This window comes from Siphateles boraxobius, unplaced genomic scaffold (genome assembly GCF_051911475.1).
Source record: "Siphateles boraxobius isolate OS27281-9 unplaced genomic scaffold, OSU_SipBor_1 65, whole genome shotgun sequence".
NCBI classification, from domain to species: Eukaryota; Metazoa; Chordata; class Actinopteri; order Cypriniformes; family Leuciscidae; genus Siphateles; species Siphateles boraxobius.
Genome location: NW_027509192.1, coordinates 18,241,492 through 18,265,829, shown reverse-complemented (window position 1 = coordinate 18,265,829; position 24,338 = coordinate 18,241,492). Strand labels below are relative to the sequence as shown.

General features: G+C 40.4%; 1 protein-coding gene across 12 annotated transcripts in view; it reads left to right on the top strand.

Annotated features, from left to right (window-relative positions):
* Positions 1–24,338, top strand: part of brsk2a (BR serine/threonine kinase 2a) — a 237,867-nt gene that overhangs the window by 155,457 nt on the left and 58,072 nt on the right. For all 12 annotated transcript variants that reach the window (XM_077211329.1, XM_077211324.1, XM_077211328.1 and 9 more), the window contains exons 4-5: positions 4,047–4,187; positions 20,239–20,355. In XM_077211329.1, the coding sequence (XP_077067444.1) occupies positions 4,047–4,187; positions 20,239–20,355 (258 nt within the window). The remainder of the gene's footprint in view (positions 1–4,046; positions 4,188–20,238; positions 20,356–24,338) is intronic.

The window sequence follows — 24,338 nt, the reverse complement described above, 5'->3', positions numbered from 1 at the left end:
ACAGCTGAGAGAATCGAAGCGATGCGGGTCGGAGAGAGTCGCGCCCGCATCGATACCGAATCCCAAACGACACCCAGAAAAGTGGTCTTCTGGGAAGGAGATAATACACTTTTCTTTGCGTTCAGCCTCAACCCCAACTTTCTGATATGAGCGAGGACGACATCTCGATGCCGAACCGCCATCTGCTCGGTCTGAGCTAAAATCAACCAATCGTCGATGTAATTGAGAATACGAATGCCCTGAAGCCTCAGAGGCACTAGTGCTGCATCCATGCATTTCGTGAAAGTGCGGGGAGATAAAGCTAGGCCAAACGGAAGAACCCTGTACTGGTACGCCTCGCCCCCGAAGGCGAACCTCAGGAACTTCCTGTGTTGTGGAAGGATGGACACATGGAAGTATGCGTCCTTCAGATCTATCGTGACAAACCAGTCCTCGGACCTGATTTGAGACACGATCTGCTTGATAGTGAGCATCTTGAATTTTAGCTTCCCTACCGAGCGATTCAATATGCGCAGGTCTAAAATTGGACGCAACCCCCCATCCTTCTTTGGAACGATGAAATATCGGCTGTAATAACCTGACTCCAAACTGGGAGGAGGAACCCGTTCTATAGCCTCTTTTTGAAGGAGCGTTTTCACCTCTTGTTCCAATACCAGAGCCTGCTCGGGGCCCACCACTGTGTGCAGAACCCCTCTGAATTTTGGTGGACGACACCTGAACTGGATAGCATAACCCTTTTCTACTGTCTGCAGGACCCAATGAGATATTTTTGGAAGGCTTTTCCACTCTGCCAGAAATTCTACTAAGGGTACCAGCCTCTCGAGACTGGCCTCTGGTGTAACTTGAGCAGCAGACGCAGCGCCCTGTAACGGCGCACCGGCAGGGAACAACTGGTCTGACCGCTCTGAGACCCTCCTCAGAGGGAGCGAGCGTCCCTCGGGAAAGCGCTCGCTGGGATCGTCTGTGCCCCGGCATAAAGGCGGGGTTGGCAGAACGAGCCCCTGAGGGCACCGAGGAGGAATGGGCACCGTAAAAAGAGGTGAACACCTTTCCGCCTCGGTGGGGACCACCCTCAGCATCCTGAACGGCTTGGCGTCAGGACTTCTTCTTAGCCGAAGCCTTCTTAGCCAATATAACTGTCCTCAGATCAGTTCTACTGGGAGAAGGCTTCGGCTGAGAGTGTCGTGGCTGAGCCCACTGTCCAGCAGGGGGAGCACGAGACGCGACACTCTGCCTCTGCTGCGCTCTATGTGATGAGCTCGAAGACGGCCGGGGCTGCTCCCGCCCAGCAGCCCCAGGGACATGAACTTTAAGGGGAAGAAACTTTTTAAAAGCTGCAGTTTGTTTCTTTTCTTCTTGGAATTTATCGATAACTGAATTCACAGCATCACCAAACAACCCCATGGGAGAAAGAGGAGCATCTAAAAGAAAAGCTTTTTCTCTCTCTTTAATATTAGTCTGATTTAACCACAAATGTCTTTCTGCGGCCACCAGAGCTGCCATAGAACGACCCATTAATTTGGCCGATTCTCTGGTGGCACGCAGGGATAAATCAGCAGCCTGACGCAGTTCGCGAACTACGTCAGTACTGACCTCCTCACTCTCACTCATGTCCCTTAGCAGATCAGCCTGGTATGCCTGCAAGATTGACATAGTATGCAGACATGACACAGCCTGACCTGTTGCCGAATATGCTTTACCCACCAAAGCCGAAGTGTTTCTTAAAGGCTTGGTGGGTAATGCCGGTGCCTTAAAAGATGATGCTGCTTCGGGGGAGAGATGGCTCGCAAGCGTCTCTTCCACACGAGGCAAAGCACCATAACCATGAGCCTTGGCTCCCATAATATTAGCGTATGTTGAAGTCTGGGGACTAAACACTCTATATGACACCGGTTTTCTCCATGATTTCGACACCTCGGTGTGGAGATCATGGAAAAACGGCAGGCACCGGCGTGGAGGCTGCACACGTGACGGCAAAAATCTCTCATCCAACTTTGATTTAGAAACAGACTCCTGTCTAGTCACTGGCCATTCAATATTAAGTTTTTCAACAGCTCTTGTTAACACCTCCATAAGCTCATCACTCTCAGGAGTGTGGGGTGGCGAATCCTCCACATCTCCCTCAACACTAACAACATCAAGTTCCTCAGAACTGGATAGCTGCAGCATTGGTGCCTCAGCCCGAGCGGAAGAAACCGCAGCGCGTGCTTCCGAACCCGGGACTGAGGCACTGGATCTCACAGGTGAAGGGAGAGATAAGGCAGAGCCCGTCTCAAACCCCGCTGTGAGATCCATCTGCGATCCCCACGATAAGCGCCGCCGCTCTGCCTCGGCAGAAGCGGGACCCGAACCGCGGGGAGCGCGCACCGAACCGCTCTCCTCAAAGAGCGATCGGCGGGAGCGGAGCGTCCTTAACGGCAAACGCTCGCAATGCTCACAGTCTGCTCCCTCGAGAGCAAACTGGGCATGCTGAACTCCCAAACAAACAACACAAAGATCATGTGTATCCCCGCTCGTTAAATAACGCGAGCAGGGAGGAACACACTTTCTAAACTGCTGTTCGTCCGCCATAATCTCTCAATATATATATATATAGGGATAAATTGTTTGTGTGGTGCAGGGTATGTAAGACAGACAATATCACACAGGGACAGATTCACATGTAGCGCGACTGAAAGCACAGAAGCTAATGCGCTTGTGTTTTTGGGGTGCTTTATAGTTTCCTGGTCGATGACGTCACCCGCCTATGACGTTTCATCTCTCCATTGGGCTGATTCCATACGTGCTTCATGACGCACAACGCAGGGGCGTTCCCGCAGCGTTTGACGCAGCTCGAAGTTCCCTTGAAAGGGAACTGTGAATGTGTCTCAAGCACTGATCTGATCGCACATTATATTGTATTACATTCACATTGTTTCCACACACATTCAGGTTAATGTTTTGATCTGTCATGTGTATGCTGCTGTGTTTATTAATTCTGAATGGATCCGTCTACTGTAGTAGGCATATAACCCAGTCAGATCAAGGCGGTAGTTTTTTTTTGGCATCTCCATGTGGTCCTGTGGTCCTGTTCAGTATCGCAACTTCACGTCTAAAATGTAAACAAGCTGTAAAAAGCTCTAAACAAGCTCTAGTGTGTTCTGTACACATACTGTACTCTCAACTCTTCAAATATTTGTTCTGTAATGTTTTGTGTGCGTGTGTGTGTGTGTGCGTGTGTGTGCGTGCATGCTTTGGTGTGCATCAATTTATGAATTATATGGACTCCTATTGGTTATTAGGTGTCCTTTTGGAGTCTCCAAGTGTCCTTTTTTGGAAATAACTAAATCTGCCTTGAAAAAACCTTGCAGTTTTGTCAGAATCCCCCTTTACTTTTAGAGATAGCAAATGATGACAAAATTAATGCATTAATGCATTAAACAATTGTGATTAATCACAATTAATAGATCAAAGGGGTGGGAATAATATCGATTACATTTTTTTATATATTGACAGTCCTAATTCTAATACATTAATTTGTAGGCGACCTTGTATAACTTGCTCTTCCTCTTCTTTTTCTGAATTAGTTTCTGGTTAAAACATATATGGCATTAAACAAGATAAATATATATGCTTAATTTCACGATAAGTATGTGATTAATCACGATTAATCGATCAAAAGTGTGCGAGAAATAAACGCGACAACCCTGTATAACGTGGCATTGTGTATCGTGGTGTTTCCTACAGTGGAGCGAGTGGATCAGGTATTCTGAGCTGGTGTGATTGACAGGTGGCGGGGACTAATTTAAATATTCATAGAACCGCGTAGACTAAATGAAGCAAGGGTTTAGAGTTACATTCAAGTTATTTTAAGGCATTAAGAAATTATTTTCACAGGATTTTTTTTAAATATGTCATTTGGATGATCAAAGATGAGTTTATTAACTGCAGGGGGACTCTTAAGGTTCATAAGTTATACAGGCTCTTTGATATGTCCTGCCCAAACCTCCTGTTTCATTAAAACGTGTTACTATAATGCTATTTCTGTCTTTTGTTTCTGTTTGCAGATATTTGGTTTTAGAGCATGTGTCAGGCGGAGAGCTGTTTGACTATCTGGTAAAGAAGGGCAGATTAACACCCAAAGAAGCTCGAAAGTTCTTCAGACAGATCATCTCAGCTCTGGACTTCTGCCACAGTCACTCAATATGGTGAGTGTGACCAGCAATTCCTGAACACGTCGGCCTGTTTTAATGGAAATTATTATAGCTGTGATGATAATAATTGAAAACATTTTTTTAAGAACATTTGGTGTCCAACCTCAAATCCCAAATGCATTACACACGAACAAGCTGTGAAATTGAACGTTATAAGTGTTTAAATGCTCCAAAGCACATAGACAACTCAAAATATAAGCTTATCCAAAACACAAAGCCTCAGCAATGCTTCCTTAAAGCCCGTCCAGTCTAGTCTTTCCCACCTTTTTCACACTTAATAGATTTGAGGCGACCGCAAACTCTTCCCTCTTGTGCTCGTTAAATTCATATTCATACCCCGGGGCTTTCGATTATAACCATATCAAGATATCAGACTCAAGCTCTTTTTTCTCTCAAAAGCCATCCGAGGCAAGGCAAAGCGAGGCATGTCGCCTCTCATAGTTTCTCCTCTTGATTTATGATCAGAGCCCTCATCCGAACTGCTTTTTTTGAAAGGGATCGGATGGTCTGAGGGAAGATTTACCATCATGAATCAAATCATGTGATATTCCTCTTTTTAAAATTATATTGCATGTCCAAATGGTGATTGAATTACCCATTCTTTGTGTGTTGTTTATTGTGTGCTGAAACGAATAACGCCATTAATTGAAGACAAAATGGTGTTTTATGACTCAAAAAGGAAAGATAAACTGAGAGTTCAGGAGCTTCTTGATAGTTTTTCACACATCAGTGGCATTTGCACTTTTTAAACCTGAAACTCTTTATTCAGTTGATTACAGTTTGTCATCACAATAAAACCGCAGCGTAACCAAATTTGCTGACATGTTTCATTTAATGGAATATCTGAAGCTGTTATTTCTGTAAGCTGGTAATTTCGTTTGTTTTTGATAATTGGTCCTGTTTGGTTCACTGAAGCATAAAGTCGGGTTATGAAAATGGGAAAAGGTGAGGGCTTAACCAACGATGTATAATGATCATGTTCTTTTACAAACATCATTAGCTGATATTGACTTTTGAACCACATCATCAGTTTTATTCAGGCCTTTTGTTTTGCAAATACCTTGTTGCACTGAAGGAAACCTTAGACAAATAGTATGAAATGCTGATTAATGCACTTATGCTGCTTTTTAGTCCTTCTATGAAGTTCCCACTTATGATAAATTGATATAATTTTGGCCAAATCCAAATGAACATGTTGGGCAACTATATGTATGGCTTTCTGTGTTTTTCCATCTACTGCTATAATAACTTTTTAATGCTAATGAGAAAAAATGCAAAATAAAGATTAAAGGAGGGCTACTAGGGAAGATATTTCAGGTTTTATTGCTAAATTTTATTACTATTCTTCATCAACAGTACATAACACATCTAAAACTAAATTGTTTTGCAAACAGTCATATTTACAACTTAATTATCATCAGTACCAATTAGGTTCTGGCATGATTTTGACTTCTGACAGTGCCACAGATGCGTTTTCCAAGGGTTATGGTGCCGTTCATGTGCTCTCGTCTCAATGTATGATCATTCTGACAGCGGTGACTTGAAGGCAAAATCTTTACTTTGAGCTGTACATCTGAAACACTGAGAGAAGAAAAACCGACACCTGGATAAACAAGCAAATCCTCTCATTTAACGCATAAGAGTGTTATCAAGCTGATGTATTTAGAGATAAAAGGGAGGTATTATTGGTAATCAGTGTGGCTCTTTTACACCACACACATAGACATTTGCATTTGTCTGCATCCACATACAGACAAGATGAAAGAATTCCCTCACAACAAAATACTGTGGTTCAGGGATGCTATCAGATGGTAATAACATGGTACTTTGATACACTATGGAGCTGAATGATTACAGTTTTCTTGTACCATGGTGTTGAATGATACACAATATTGCCAAAAGTTTTGGGACGTCTGCCTTTGCATGCACATGAACTTTAATGACGTCACATTCTTAATCCATAGGGTTTAATATGGAGTTGGCCCACCCTTTGTAGCTAGAACATGGATAAAGAATGTTATGTCATTAAAGTTCATGTGCATGCAAAGGCAGACGTCCCAAAACCTTTGGCAATATTGTGTATCATTCAACACCATGGTACAAGAAAACTGTAATCATTCTGCTCCATAGTGTATCAAAGTACCATGTTATTACCATTTAACTCTACTGGGAAGGCTTTTCACAAGGTTTGGGAGTGTGTTTATGGGAATATTTTACCATTCTTCTAGAAGTGCATTTGTGAGGTGAGGCACTGATGTTGGACGAGAATGCTTGGCTCGTGGTCTCCGCTCTTATTCATACCAAAGGTGCTCTATCAGGTTGAGTTCTGGACTCTGTGCAGGCCAGTCAAGTTCATCCACACCAAACTCATCATCCATGTCTTTATGGACCTTGCTTTGTGCACTGGTGCGCAGTCAATTTGGAACAGGAACATCCCCAAACTGTTCCCACAAAGTTGGAGTATGAAATTGTCCAAAATGTCTTGGTATGCTGAAGCATTAAGAGTTCCTTTCACTGGAACTAAGAGGCCAAGCCCAACCCCTGAAAAACAACCCCACACCATAATCCCCCCTCCACCAAACTTTACACTTGGCACAATGCATTCAGGAAAGTCCCGTTCTCCTGGCAACCAGCAAACCCAGACTCGTCCATCGAATTGCCAGACAGAGAAGCGTGATTCGTGACTCCAGAGAACACGTCTCCACTGCTCTAGAGTCCAGTGTCCAGTCCATCTGACGCTTTGCATTGCTCTTGGTGATGTAAGGGTCGGATGCAGCTGCTCGGCCATGAAACCCATTCCATGAAGCTCTACACACTGTTCATGAGCTAATCTGAAGGCCACATGAAGTTTGGAGGTCTGTAGCTATTGACTCTGCAGAAAGTTGGCGACTTCTGCGCACCTCAGCATGTGCTGACCCCGCTCTGTGATTTTACGTGGCCTACCACTTCGTGGCTGAGTTGCTGTTGTTCCCAATTGGTTCCACTTTGTTATAATACCACTATTATACCGTGGAATATTTAGTAGTGAGGACATTTCCTGAATGGACCTATCCTGGTTCCACGCTTGAGCTCCTGAGAGCGACCCATTCTTTCAGAAATGTCTGTAGAAACAGTCTGCATTCCTAGGTGCCATGGAAGTGATTGGAACACCTGAATTCAATGATTTTGAGGGTTGTCCCAATAATTTAGGCAATATAGTGTATTTTAAAGGAAAAAGCTTTAGGTTAAATGATAAAGTAATCTCTAAGATCAGTAATAAACCTCTCTGTTTACACTTGGTATTAAGATGCGTTTTTGTCGATTGGATCACAAGTTTTACGACGATACAGGTGTAAACGGGGTCTAAAACGTTTTGGGCTTGTCAAGTCAAGTCACCTTTATTTATATAGCGCTTTTTACAGTACAGATTGTTTCAAAGCAGCTTCACAGAGATAACAGGAATATAATGTTGTAATAGTATTGTTAAATACAAAATTAAATGTCCCCAACTAAGCAAGCCAAAAGCCAATGGCGACAAAGGCGAAGAAAGGTGAAAAAGCAACAGTGGCAAACTGTTGTCTACTTTTGACCTCTTCCAGAGGTTGTCGAAAACACATTCGACCAGATTGCTTTCGTAGTGCAAACTCTCATGTGGTTGAATGTGTTCAAATAGCCACAAAAGGCTCCTACTCTCCGACCAACACACAGTTTGATACCAGGTGTAAACAGGACCTTAGTGTGTCTCCTGATCCCAACGGACTCAGTGTCTTGCTGTCTCTCGTCCGTGCATCATTTCTCAGAGCTGCAGGCCTCACGCAGAGCAGCAGTAGGGGCAGTATGCTACACCAGGGATGAGAAATGTCCCAGCCATACTGTCACACTTCCCCGGCTGTTTGCTTAGTTCATATGTGACTGAGAGACGCCTTTTCCCTCTGATCTCATGCTGGGACAGTCAGCATGGGCTGATGAGAGAATTACCTACACGATATTCTCTTTTTCCACTGCCGTCCTTTCCTATTTCAGTATTTGTCCCGCTCTTGCGATTTTTCTGGCAAGCCTGTTGTCTTTTTTGCTTGTCCGTTCTGTCTTTTCTCTGTCTTTCTCTTTTCCTACACATATAACTTGCATATCATTTCCAAAACCTGCTTAGACAGCTTTTTAAGGCATCATAGGGGTGTATGACAGGTGTTTCAAAAGGTAGACAGCATAATTATACTTAAGTATGTACATTAATTATGCTAATTAAACATATTATGCATAATTACAATGATCTGCATCTCCATTTTCACCTTTTTGGGTTAACTAATACTTTAAGGTCATACAAATATGAATTGTGCAACATAAGCCCATTGGAAAAACGTGCCTGCTTTAAGCAAAACTCCAAAAAAAAACACAATCAACATACAACATACACTGCAGTTTCCAGCTCAAATAAACACTAATGGCAGTAAAGCACCATTTTTTGTAAACAGCGCCTAAAATTAACACTCGCCAAGCGCCAAATGTGAGTAAAAATCTGCTTTGGCGCGTAATCACAGTAATTTGGACGTGTCAATCGACAGTTGGCCCGTAACATTTTTATATACATTTTTAAATACATTTCATAACGTTTAATACTAATACGTTTAATTTATACAGTGAATACTAATCAGACTATATTTACATTTATAACCTATTAATTAGGCTGGTAATTTTAGCTGTGATATCAAAATTACAAAAGAGAACTGTGAATTCTGACTGATATTTAAACTTTTGGTATCATAACTGCCTGTTTTTGCAAAAACAGTTTAATGGACAGTAAAATATATCTTTATGGTATTTTTTTTTAAGTCACCAGCCATTGGCAGGTGTGGCAAAAATTTAATTTAATGCCCTGTTTGTATACCAATATATTTTGACATTTTCATCACATAACCAATTCCATATGTACAATATGGCTTTTCTGAAAATAAACTTGTTCGGTAGCTCATCTGGTACAGTATCGCACTTGTGATGTGGAGTGCTTGTGTTGTGTATGAGTCTTGTGTAACACGATAAAAGAGCTTATGGTTGCTTCAGCAAATGCACTTTCGCTTGCATACTCACAATTGTTTTTGATAACACTATCATTTCCGAAGTGTTGTGCTATGTACAACAACCACCAAGGTAATATAACATTCCCAGATTCACATTAATCTGTTTCAGATAAAACTGAATAAGCGTCTAGCGCCACTCACTATATATCTTACTTTGAAAGTGTCAAAAAACATGCAAGAAGCGACAAGATGACTGACAAGTCAAGAAAAGCTGATTTCAGTATATTTCATTTAAAGTCCCCCTGTGGTGAAATCAAGTTTTTATGTTATTTATATGTCTCTGTGGTGTTTTTAATATGCTTAAGACAAACCATGAGCAAATTCATAAGTCAACACCATTGGTGAGTATTTTCTCCTTAAAACTGCAGTGAACCAAAGACAGTCACGGTTTGAAATCGCTGGTGTTTCTGACGTCACAAACTACCTTGTAACCAATCAGGTCAACGTGTGATCGCCAACGAGTGGATCTCTGAGCTGGTGTGAGTGAGTGGAGGCGGGGCTCATTTGCATATTCATAAAACCGCGTATACTAAATGAGGCGAGAGTGTAGAGTTACATTCAAGCTATTTTAAGGGCTAAAAACCATTTAAATATCTAATTTCGATGATCAAAGATGAGTTTTAAGGCCTAAAATGATTGAAAGAGGGGTACTTTAAAACTAAAACATAGCAATAGAAATTAATTTAATCTACTTTTAAAAATAACTTTTGTGGATTTATTAGAGTATATTTCACACTCACCGTTGTTCAATGAAATTTTGCATGTGTCATTTTTAAATATGAATCTGCAGTCGTGAGTTTCGCGTGAAGGTGTAAAAGTCGCCCACAGATTTCGGGGCCAATTTGCCTCGTAAATTATTGACATGGGACATTTTTTGCCCACTCAATGTTACTAATGCGACCAAACCTTATCATGTTGTTAGCGTAGCAACATGTTAACATCAAACCATTGGAATCAATTGCGTCGAGGGCTATTAAGTGGTCTGTAAAGTTAATGACTTCCAAATCACTCACTTAATAAGGTAGTTTTCGAACAGAGCTCATGTTATACTGTTGAGCATCCACATGATTTATATATATATATATATATATATATTTTTTTTTTTTTTTTTTATTGTGATGGACAGGCTGACTTGGCTATTTGAATCATGAGTGTTGTTCTTTAGACGTTTAGCTGAAGGCCAAATGATCATTACACATCTTTCTGTCCACCTACGAGTTCATCTTTCTGGAGCTTCTAGACATGAATATTGTTCCAAATATAGCTACTAATAGAGTCTGTGTATGACAACGCCTGTCAGACAAGAGCGTACATAAATACACCTAGCTGTCTAGCTGAAAGGAATAACTCTCCCGACCCATTTTTACTGATTTTTCCAAGACTATATTGACTCACTTGACACCCACCTGATCCAGAAATAACAGGCACATATAAAGATCAGTACAGTAGCACCCCCTTCCACCCCTCGGCGGTAATAAGAGTCAAGGAGATCATTTAAGAAATCTGAAATCAGCACAAATGCAGTTTCTGTGTTTCTGTGTTTGAGTGCACTACTGTGTTATAAGGTTTTTATGTGCCACTAGAGAACGTTTTGGATGAGATCTTGGCTTTTGTAATAGGGTTACCACTGTGCTGGATCCCACTGTGATATCCCAAGTTGTCAATTCAGGGAGCCTAACGTTTTGTGTGGAAAACAGTCACTGGTTGTAGGTGATAATCATCATGTTTGCCTTTTGGTGTAAAAATATAATCACCTTTATATTGCTGTCAAAACGCAAAGCAAAAAACATGTATTTTTGAATTAAACAGAAAAAATAGTCCTGGATTTGATTGTATCCATTGGAAATTTATTGGGAATCAATTTGAAAATATGCATTCCATTTGTTTTCCGTAACTGTTGATGATTAGACCATCTGCACCTGTTGGTTAAAACCTATATTTCACTCTAAAAAGTAAATTGGCCAACGTCTGATATCCAGCATGCAGAAAATCTAAAGCACTACTTAATATGTAGACATGCATGTTTTGTAATTAAACTCTCTCATAATTAGACCGCTGTGAACAGCATGCGAGTAAGATTGCTAATGTACTATCGCATGTGCCGCCCGCTGCTCTTTACATTACAACAATGTAAAGCTTGTTCGAGTGCTAATTGAGCCTTTAAAATATGGTGGAAATTATAGCAAAAAATGCTACAATAGGATTTGGTACAGAATAATCTCTGATACCAATGATACCTTTTCTTGTTAGACTCTATTTATTTATAAATGTGTTTATTCATTTTATAAACTTATTTATTCATCAATTCATTTAAAAAATATGTCCATGTATTTTATTTATTCATTTATGAATGAATTCTTCCATTTATTTATTAATTAAAAATATGTATAGATTTATGAAATCATTAATTATTAAAGAAATATATGTTTGTTCATTCATTTCATTAATTAATTTAACAATGTTACTTTCACTCAGTCATTTAAATTATTTGCTCTTTCATTTTATTAATTGATTCACTCAAGAATATTTGATATATTAATTAATTAAATAATATTTGTTCATTTATTAATTTCATTTATTCATTCAAAACACATTTAATAATTAATTTAAAATTATTGTTCATTAATTTGATTCATTCATGTAAACAGTATTTTATTTATTTAATCATTTTAAATATATTTTCACATCCACTCACTCACTCACTCACTCACTCTCTTCCACTCACTCACTTACTTACCCACTCACACACTCACTCACTCACTCTCTCATCCACTCACTCACTCACTCACTCACTCTCTCATCCACTCACTCACTCACTCACTCACTCTCTCATCCACTCACTCTCTCACTCACTCACTCTCTCATCCACTCACTCACTCACTCACTCACTCTCTCATCCACTCACTCACTCACTCTCTCTCTCATCCACTCACTCACTCTCTCACCCACTCACTCACTCACTCACTCTCTCATCCACTCACTCACTCTCTCATCCACTCACTCACTCACTCACTCACTCTCTCACCCACTCAATCACTCACTATCTCATCCACTCACTCACTCTCTCACTCACTCTCTCATCCACTCACTCACTTACTCACTCTCTCATCCTCTCACTCACTCACTCTCTCTCTCATCCACTCACTCACTCTCTCATCCACTCACTCACTCTCTCATCCACTCACTCACTCACTCACTCTCTCATCCACTCTTTCAGTCTCTCGTCCACTCACTCACTCACTCTCTCATCCACTCACTCACTCACTCACTCACTCTCTCATCCACTCTCTTTCATCCACTCTCTTTCATCCACTCACTCACTCACTCACTCACTCTCTCATCCACTCACTCACTCTCTCATCCACTCACTCTCTCATCCACTCTCTCGTCCACTCACTCAGTCTCTCGTCCACTCACTCACTCACTCACTCACTCACTCACTCACTCACTCACTCACTCACTCTCTCATCCACTCACTCTCTCATACACTCACTCACTCTCTCACTTACTTGCCCACTCACTCACTCTCTCATCCATTCACTCACTCACTCACTCCCTCATCCACTCACTCACTCTCTCATCCACTCACTCACTCTCTCACCCACTCACTCACTCACTCACTCTCTCATCCACTCACCCACTCTAACTCTCATCCACTCACTCACTCACTCACTCACTTACTCTCTCATCCACTCACTCACTCACTCACTCACTCTCATCCACTCACTCACTCACTCACTCACTCAGTCTCTCATCCACTCACTCTCTCATCCAGTCTATCATCCTCTCACTCACTCTCTTTCATCCACTCACTCACTCTCTCATCCACTCACTCACTCACACCTTTCGTTCCACTCACTCACTCTCTCTCTCATCCACTCACTCACCTTCTCGTCCACTCACTCACTCACTCACTCACTCACTCACTCACTCACTCACTCACTCACTCACTCACTCACTCACTCACTCACTCACTCACTCACTCACTCACTCTCTCATCCACTCACTCACTCACTCACTCTCTCATACACTCACTCACTCACTCTCTCATCCACTCACTCTCTCATCCACTTTCTCATCCACTCACTCACTCATCCACTCTCTCATCCACTCACTCACTCTCTTGTCCACTCACTCACCCTATCATCCTCTCTCTCTCTCTCTCTCTCTCTCTCTTTCTCTCTCATCCACTCACTCACTCTCTCATCCACTCACTCACTCACCCTCCCATCCACTCACTCTCTCATCCACTTCCTCATCCACTCACTCACTCATCCACTCTCTCATCCACGCACTCACTCTCTCTCTCTCATCCACTCACTCACTCTCTTGTCCACTCACTCACCCTCTCATCCTCTCTCTCTCTCTCTCTCTCTCTCTCTCTCTTTCTCTCTCATCCACTCACTCACTCTCTCATCCACTCACTCACTCACTCACTCACCCTCTCATCCACTCACTCACTCTCTCTCTTATCCACTCACTCACTCACTCTCTCGTCCGCTCACTGTCTCATCCACTCACTCTCTCATCCACTCACTCTCTCATCCACTCTCTCATCCACTCACTCACTCTCTCTTTCATCCACTCACTCTCCCACTCACTCCCTCTCATCCATCCACTCACTCACTCTCTCACCCACTCTCTCGTCCACTCACTCACTCTCTCATCCACTCTCTCGTCCACTCACTCACTCTCTCGTCCACTCACTCACTCACTCTCTCACCCACTCACTCACTCTCTCATACACTCACTCACTCTCTCATCCACTCACTCTCTCATCCACTCACTCACTCACTCACTCATCCACTCACTCTCTCATCCACTCACTCACTCACTCACTCATCCACTCACTCTCTCATCCACTCACTCACTCTCTCTCTCATCCACTCACTCACTTACTTGCCCACTCACTCACTCTCTCATCCACTCACTCACTCTCTCATCCACTCACTCACTCTCTCTCTCATCCACTCACTCACTGTCTCGTCCACTCACTCACTCTCTCATACACTCACTCTCTCATCCACTCACTCACTCTCTCTCTCATCCACTCACTCACTCACTCACTCTCTCATCCACTCTCTCACTCACTCACTCACTCACTCACTCACTCACTCACTCACTCACTCTCATCCACTCACTCACTCACTCACTCTCTCTCTCTCTCTCATCCACTCACTCACTCACTCACTCTCTCTCTCACTCTCTCATCCACTCACTCTCTCATCCACTCACTCACTCACTCTCTCATCCACTCACTCACTCACTCTCTCAAACACTCACTCACTCACTCTCTCATCCACTGACTCTCTCATCCACTCACTCTCTCATCCACTCTCTCATCCACTCACTCACTCTCTCTCTCTCATCCACTCACTCACTCTCTCGTCCACTCACTCATCCTCTCATCCACTCACTCTCTCTCTCTCTCTCTCATCCACTCACTCACTCTCTCGTCCACTCACTCACTCACCCTCTCATCCACTCACTCACTCTCTCTCTTATCCACTCACTCTCTCGTCCACTCACTCACTCTCTCATCCACTCACTCTCTCATCCACTCAGTCACTCTCTCATCCAATCACTCTCTCATCCACTCACTCTCTCATCCACTCTCTCATCCACTCACTCACTCTCTCTCTCTCTCATCCAATCACTCTCTCGTCCACTTACTAACCCTCTCATCCACTCACTCACTCACTCAGACTCTCTCTCATCCACTCACTCACTCTCTCATCCAATCACTCTCTCATCCACTCACTCACTCACTCACTCATCCACTCACTCTCTCATCCACTCTCTCATCCACTCTCTCATCCACTCTCTCATCCACTCTCTCATCCACTCACTCTCTAATCCACTCTCTCATCCATTCACTCTCCCATCTACTCACTCACTCACTCTCTCATCCACTCACTCACACACTCACTCACTCTCTCTCTCATCCACTCACTCACTCACTCACTCACTCTCTCATACACTCACTCACTCACTCTCTCATTCACTCACTCTCTCATCCACTCACTCACTCACTCACTCACTCACTCTCTCATCCACTCTCTCATCCACTCACTCACTCACTCACTCACACACACTCACTCACTCACTCACTCTCTCATCCTCTCACTCACTCACTCACTCACTCACTCATCCACTCACTCACTCACTCTCTCATACACTCACTCACTCACTCTCTCATACACTCACACATCCACTCACTCACACACTCACTCTCTCATCCACTTACTCTCTCATCCACTCACTCATACACTCACTCACACACACACTCACACACTCACTCACTCTCTCATACACTCACTCACTCTCTCATCCACTCACTCACTCATACACTCACTCACTCACTCACTCACTCACTCTCTCATCCACTCACTCATCCACTCACTCACTCACACACACTCACTCTCTCATACACTCACTCTCTAATCCACTCTCTCACTCAATCTCTCATCCACTCACTCACTCACTCACTCATCCACTCCCTCACTCTCTCACTCACTCTCTCATCCACTCACTCACTCACTCACTCATCCACTCCCTCACTCACTCACTCACTCTCTCATCCACTCACTCTCTAATCCACTCTCTCATCCACTCACTCACTCACATACTCACTCACACACACACACACACACACACACACACACACACACACACACACACACACACACTCACTCAGTCTCTCATCCTCTCACTCTCTCATCCACTCACTCTCTCATACATACACTCACTCACTCACTCATTCACTCACTCTCTCATCCACTCACTCACTCTCTCATCCACTCACTCACTCACTCACTCACTCACACACACTCCCTCACTCACTCACTCACTCACTCACTCTCACTCACTCACTCACTCACTCACTCACTCACTCACTCACTCACTCTCTCATCCACTCACTCACTCACTCTCTCATACACTCACTCACTCACTCTCTCATTCACTCACTCTCTCATCAACTCACTCACTCACTCTCTCATACACTCTCTCATCCACTCACTCACTCACTCACTCACTCACACACACTCACTCACTCACTCACTCTCTCATCCTCTCACTCACTCACTCACTCACTCACTCACTCACTCACTCACTCACTCTCTCATCCACTCACTCACTCACTCTCTCATACACTCACTCACTCACTCACTCTCTCATCCACTCACTCATCCACTCACTCACTCACACACTCACTCTCTCACTCACACACTCACTCTCTCATCCACTTACTCTCTCATCCACTCACTCTCTCATCCACTCACTCACTCACTCATCCACTCCCTCACTCACTCACTCACTCTCTCATCCACTCACTCTCTCATCCACTCACTCACTCACATACTCACTCACATACTCACTCACTCACTCACTCACTCACACACTCACTCTCTCTCTCACACACACACACACACACACACACACACACACACACACACGCACACGCACACGCACACAGACACAGACACACACACACACACACACACACACACACACACACACACACACACACACACTCACTCACTCAGTCTCTCATCCACTCACTCTCTCATACATACTCACTCACTCACTCACTCACTCTCTCATCCACTCACTCACTCACTCACTCACTCACTCACTCACTCGCTTGTTGAACAGTAGTCTTTAAGCATGCAGATGCTAAACAGATACAGTTTATTAGGTTTTTATAGAAAGGAATACTTCAGCCAGAACTGCCGTTTTGACGGCCACCATAAAAAAACATATTAAGCAACATTTAAATGCAGATCTCTATCACCAAACAACACAACAACGTGTGTGTAACATTTTTAAACTATCACTGGGCCAATAAATAGGCAATTTAAGATCTCACAGCAGACTGGGGAAACATTTGGTGCCTCTGCGCCCTCAGTGGCCAAAACCAACAACATACTATCAAAAACATCACAGGATGTTTTATTACCACAACCTAACTAACATGCAGTTCGCTTTCCCACGTTTCTCCATTAACCTCTAGACCAGAGGGGTGGAAATTAACCTCACAGCTGTTCGATTAGGAAAATATATAGTCAGTCGCTGATCATATCAGCAACCCGTTTCTGTTCAGGAGAGATTACGGCGCCTGGGTCACGTTAATGTGTCAGGAATAGGCTTTAAAGAGCTGTTACTGATGTTACCAGTGTGACGGCTAATAAACCTCACCTCTGCAATTTGTCCCATGAACATCGTTGAGGTATAACTCTTTTCATATTCAGTTTTATTAGTCCATATGAGATTCAGGTTCATAAATGTGTTTCTGTGTTTTTATTTTTATTTATGTTCACTTTGAGTGTCACTGTCACTTTAAATTTCCATCAAGTAACAAACAAACACTACAAGTAACAAATGGTTATGACAAAAATAAATTAAAATAAAATCAGAAAAAGAAAAAGAAACAAAACAATCCTACAACTGTAATCACACACATTTGTCATACTGTAATGCATATACTAATATAACATTGTTTTTTCAGACAACTTTATGCTATTTGAAACAACATTTGAAGAGAATATCGTTGTTTTAACATGTTTTTATATCTATTACTCTATGTAGATTCACAAAAAAAGTGAGTCACATTTTTATCTGTGACTCATAATCCCGTAAAATGAAATCTTTACCTACAATATTCTCTGGACCTCAGAGTAACCAAAATCTGTACTCTGTCAAAGTAAAAAAAGTACTAATGGAAATAATTACTCAAGTTGTAGTAAAAGTAAAAATTTTAAACATGTCTTGAGTAAGAGTAGAAAAGTATCCAATGAAAAGACTAGTGAGTAGTAGTTACTTAGCATCTGATTCAGAACAAGAAAGATGATGATGAAGTCAATAGAATATTACAATAGAATTAAAATAATTATTTTATTCGTGAATGGGTCATCGATCATGCCCCAGTTAAAAGAGACAGTGTGCTAACGACAGGAGTGTTGCCCAGTGTAACTAAGTAAAAGAATTTTTTTTGTCATTAGAAATGCGCTCGAGTAAGATTGAGGCCGTGTGTCCACCAAAGCGTTTTTAGCCAGCTGAAAACGCTAGGCGCTCTGCTGAAAACGCCTAGCTGTTGGTGCTTGAGAGCGTTTTGGCAGCGCTGTGTTTTTTCAGTTGAGACGATTCGTTGCTATGATACAGAATATTCGCAGCAGTGTTTACTTGTAACTGATTTCGCAGATAATTTGTTTCATACTAAAAATGTATTTTTCATCCATTTTGTTCGGTTAGCTCGGCTGGTTGATGTCGTTGTACAGAAAGAATGTTGTGACAGTTGGTCGGTGTGATATTTGTCCCGCCCCTCCTCCACTGTGATTGGACGGCTGTGTAAAAAGTGAAAGTGATGAGCGCTGCGTTTTACCCAAAGTTGAACATTTTTCAACTCTCGGCGACCAGTAAAAAACGCCGAACGCTCAGCGCTTGAGCGTCAATTACAAGCTCAGCACCTCGTTACACTCATGGCGTTTAAAAAACGTGGCACTCCCATTGAAAACAATTGGAATTATACGCCAGCTGCGTGAAAAAATGCTTTGGTGGACACACGGCCTGAAAGTACACCCACCTTTAAATATACATATTCTCCAAAAAGTAAATGTCATGGGAGTAAATATAGCAGTGGTGAGCAGGACGAGGCCGGTGGCGTGATCACTGATGAGCGACACCTGCGTGACGCACCGGTCTCGTACCTCACGGAGGAGTGGAAGCATAAAAGGAAGAGCGACGACAGTGGAGTTAGAGAGAGGAACAGGCCTGGACTGTTAAATTGTTTAAATGTTCGCCGGTTCCCGCCTCCTCCTTCCCGTAACATCTAACCTCGTTACAATAGCGTGTTACTACCCACCTCTGGTGGACCTCGATTAAAATTTTCTAAAAGTTAATCTGAGCTGAGAATATTACACTATTATTAGTAGATTAAGATTTATGAAAGTGTTTTGAAATTAGCCATATTTTCTGTATTTTTGTTCCTTCTTTTAATCATTTAAAACTCTTTAAAATGCATTTTAATCTAAATAGAGTTTTATTTTATGAAATCTATTTTTTTATTTGCTTTGGTGTTTTTTTGTTTGTTTGTTTTTTGCACTTTTTTTGTGTGCACTGTTTTGTTTTAGTTTTGCACATATTGTAGCCTGGCCTGTTTTTTTTAGTTTAGTTTAGTTTAGTTTAGTTTAGTTTAGTTTAGTTTAGTTTAGTTTAGTTTAGTTTAGATTAGTTTAGTTTAGTTTAGTTTAGTTTAGTTTAGTTTAGTTTAGTTTAGTTTAGCTTAGTTTAGTTTAGTTTAGTTTAGATTAGTTTAGTTTAGTTTAGTTTTGTTTTGTTTACATTGTAGCCTGGCTTGTTTTGTTTTGTTTTTGTTTTGTTTTGTGTTCACATTGTAGCCTGGTATGTTTTGTTTTGTCCACAATACTTTTGTTTTTTATGCACCAAAACTTGTAAACTGTCATCTTGCGTCACACAGTAAAAAAGCGGGGCAACAGATGAATTAAGAGAAAGCTTTAAATTCATTAAGACAGTTTGAAGAAGCTTGTTCATGTCGGCTCATGGTCAGAGGAGAGCTTAACATCAGACACTGAGACGGCATCTGTCATCTCCTGACACAGGGACTTGTAGAATAGCAGTGCTGGAAGAAAGAGAAGAAACAGAGATAATTGAAAACTGAAATTGAAAGTGAAAGTGACATGTGAAGGCCAAGTCTGTAACATACTCAGAAGTTGTCCTCTGCATTTAACCCATCCAAGTTGGAGCACACACATTACGAGTAGCGAGTAGTGAACACACACACTGGAAACCGTGACACACCGTTGGCTGTGGCGCCCGGGGAGTGATTGGGGGTTAGATGCCTTTCTCCTGCCAGTATTGAGAATCAAACACGCGACCTTCGGGTTACCAGTCCGACTATAACCATTAGGCCAGAGCTTTCACATGTCATTTGAATATTTCTTTGTCTTGTCCTTGATTTTCCTCTGGAACAGTCACCGGGACCTGAAGCCGGAGAACCTGTTGCTGGACGAGAAGAATAACATCCGGATAGCAGACTTCGGGATGGCGTCCCTGCAGGTGGGGGACAGTCTGCTGGAGACCAGCTGTGGGTGAGTGAACATGAGCATTATCATAACACGTATATATGAGGAGGACAAGCACTGTGTTCAGCTCAGGTCATATAGGACCTCAGTTATTCTCCTCGTCCCTCCTTGAGCTCAGCTTTAGTCACACTAAATATATGTGTAAAGAATGTATCATATCTGATATGCACAATTCTAAGACCTCTAAATTAGTATAATTTTAAAAGTACTGATTTTAATAAAGAATTTTAAATTAAGATTTTATAGATTTTTTTTATAGATATAGTGCATAGATTTTAATAAGAAATACTTTTATATCATTATTAATATTCTAAGATGAACACTTACTGGACTTATGTTTACTTGTTTATCCATAAATGTTGTTTTTTAGGAAAATCATGTTAAAATGTGAGTATCAAATATAATGCATCAGGGTTTTGAGGAACATTTATTTGAATATAAATCTGTCAATCATTATTGTATTGCCTTGTTTTGCCCCCAATATACAAGTTATAAAGCTTTGATCATAAAAACCAAACATCTTACTAAGAAATAATATTCTGAGATATAGAGTGAGAACTCATATTTATATGCACTTTATGTAAGTAGTCTGTTACACAACTATAAAGATTTAATTGATTTATATTATATAAATAATGTGATCAGAATTTAAATGTACTTTTTGGCCATATAAATATCAGCAACTGCACCAAATTGCATATTTATCATCATCAAATTGCGTTTTGAAATCGTCATATCTGTTTTTTTCAATGGTGAAATGAAATGCAGTACATTAGTTTAAAGACTGATAATTAAGTATAGTGGAGACTTAAATGGTTCAAGTTAATTTAGCACAATACAATAGTGTTTTAGCGGAAATCTAAATATATGTGTGTTATTTTAAGAAAAGATATTTAAGTGAAACGAATAGTGCCAAAAAACCTTTTTTGAATGGACTCACTGCGCTGATAATGTCATGGACTGGCGTCGGTCAATAATTTGGCGTGTTTTACTTCTGTACCTTTAAGACTTCAATATATAAAATGTCTGTTATGATTGGCTAACTTTTTTTGCAACTGAAATGAGTAAAAGCATCTCTGCCAAGGTTCTGGGACAGGCTAGGAAGGAGCTTTGAGTTGTAAATATCTGAAGATATTTCAGTTGTTGACCTGTACGTCTCTTCTAAGGGGCTGTTTACACAACACAGATTTCAACTAAAAACGGAAAACGTTTTATGCGTTTTGGCTGTTGATTTTACACAAGAGTGGCGTTTTGAGGGCCTGAAAATACAAACTTTTAAAAATGGGTTTCAAAGTGCAAGTTTTTGAAAGCGATACGTATATCGTCTCCATGTAAACTACAAAAACTCGAATTTGCGAAAACGGTGACCTCATACACATGAATATTACATGTTCAGTCTATAGGCGCAGTACAAAGTGACATCGCTATCTAATGGCGGCAGAATTCAGCGCTTTTAGTCGTTTCCGTGGATCTGTGCGAACGGGGATCGCTTTGACAATGTTTTTAGGACATCATTGTTGAGTAAATGTACCCTCAGATTTTCCCAAACGTGTCATCGTTCACTGCCTTCAACTTCTTGTCAGTCACACAGTCCACACAGATCTTTGCGACCCAAACATCATGTTGAAAACAGTTGTGCTGTTCAAACTTTTTGTGGAAATGCTTTGAAGAATATTTTCATCTAAAACTAAAACCATTAAAAAACGTTTTACTTAGAGTAAAACAAACTGCATTTAAATGTTTTTAAAAATTATTATTTTATTACATTTAGTTGTCAAGGCGCTTTAGTTTAACTTGATGTATTAAAAAACTCTAAACTAAAACTGTAGAAAAAAATGAGTAAAAACTATATTGACATACATTTTTTTAAACTAAACTTAAAATGTAAATTTTAAAATATTAAATATAAAACTATAATAGCATCTCAATGGTACTAAAATCATGTTGATGGAAAGTTAAAAATATAATTTATTTGAATACCTTGTTAATACTTATAATTTCACTTTTGAACAATTGAACGCAATTGCTAAATAAATGAACAATTCATCCATTTGCCAGTTGAGATTAAAAACTGTCAGTGTACCGATGTGGAATCAACCAATGAAAGCTCATCTGAGTTTTAAGACACTGACATCTTACATCATAAGTGTGATTATCTGTCATGAAAACCCATGCTTTCTTTTCTTCCGTTGTTTGGTCGAGGCCTGGTGAGAGGAGATAGGAGCCCGACTCATTTACTGCCCTTTATTTCTTTCTTAATGTAATCATTTCTCCTTTCAAAAAGCGACCCCACATATGCCATAAAACCTTTGGCCTTTTGTCAGTTGATTAATTTTGCCATGCTTGCCCGACCTTTAGGATTACACTCAGACATGGCCATAGATTAGAGCCCAGTGTAAATAACATCAGCACGGTCGTTCCCGTGCACGAGTCGCCTCATGTTATATGATCACAGCTCTGCAGAGGTCAAACGGGACCGTCCTGCACCTCCCGGACACCTCGGGTCAGGATCAGGACAGGGAGTCACGGAAGCCTCCCAGCGCCCTGACTCAACATCGGCGTTCGGGTCCCATCATCCTTACAGTGATGATCTCCAGAGCAGCTTTGTGCTGATTCTGGGCCCAATGTCCTTGACGTTTCCAGTGACCCCGAAATATTTTAAACTCCACCCTGAAGGGGTTTCTTTTGTGATAGTATCAGTACATTAACCACACGTATTACACAGTTTACATGGATATACAATATTAATTAATTTAAGTCAAAAATATATATATTTTTTTATTTGTAGATTTGAGAAAGTCAAGAAAAGTTGAACTTTTATGCAAAAGTAGAGCAACTTTATTGTTATTAGTTTTTAGTGTTTTTTGTTTATTAGTCATTATGAACGGAGACAGCAGAGATCATGTGACCCCCCCCCCCCCAACTACAAAACTAGTTTCTCAATATTCATTAATTTGTTAATTTAAAAACATCATTGATTACTTTACTAATAATTTAAAAAATGTTCATTCATTCATTCAAAATATTTCTTCATTTAATTTATCCATTTATCAATTAATTTAAATATTTTATCTGTTTAATCATTCATTCTTTTAAAATAGGCTATTTGTCCATTTATTCATTTATTTAAATAACCATTCATTCATTCATTTATTAATTTAAAAATATTCATTCTTTCATTCATTCATTCATTCTTTTTTAATAATTTTAAAATATTTGTTTATTCATTTAATTTATTCATGTATTTATTCATTCATTCATTTAAAAATATTGTATCTATTTAATCATTCATTCTTTTAAAACATTTCTCAATATATTAATTAATTCGTTTATTCCATTCATCCTTTTTCATCATTAAAATATTTTATTCATGTATTCATTAATTCATTTAATTTCTTTTATTAAAAATGAATTAATTTATTCATTTTAAATCTATTAAATTATTAATTATTTTAAATCATTTCTCCATGTATTCATTAATTTTTAAAAAATCATTCATTTATTAATTATATTAAATCCTCATTCTTTCATTAGTTTAAAAATATTTGTTCAATTTATTTCTTATTCATTCATTAATCCATTAATTTGTGATTTCATTTAAAAACATTTAATCTATTTATATAATCATTCTTTCAAAAACACTTGTTTATTCATTCATTCTTTTAAAAACTTTTATCATTTACACATTTATTTAATAAATGTATCATTTATATAATTAATATAATTAATCTATAGTTCTATACAGATTTTTCCCTTATTCGTGTAGCATTTGATTTGGCTCAGACCAATGAATGCCTTTTTATCCAGTCCGGCGTCAGATAATATGACCATTATTGATTCTGAGCTTCATGGATGCCTTCCGCTAGTGTTTACGGTGTTTATTTTTGTATCCCTATTACCATGCACCATTTTGGCTTAATGATCATTGTACATTACAGCAAAAAGACACATTTGAACCCATATGTCTGATGGTTTGCACACCCACATCA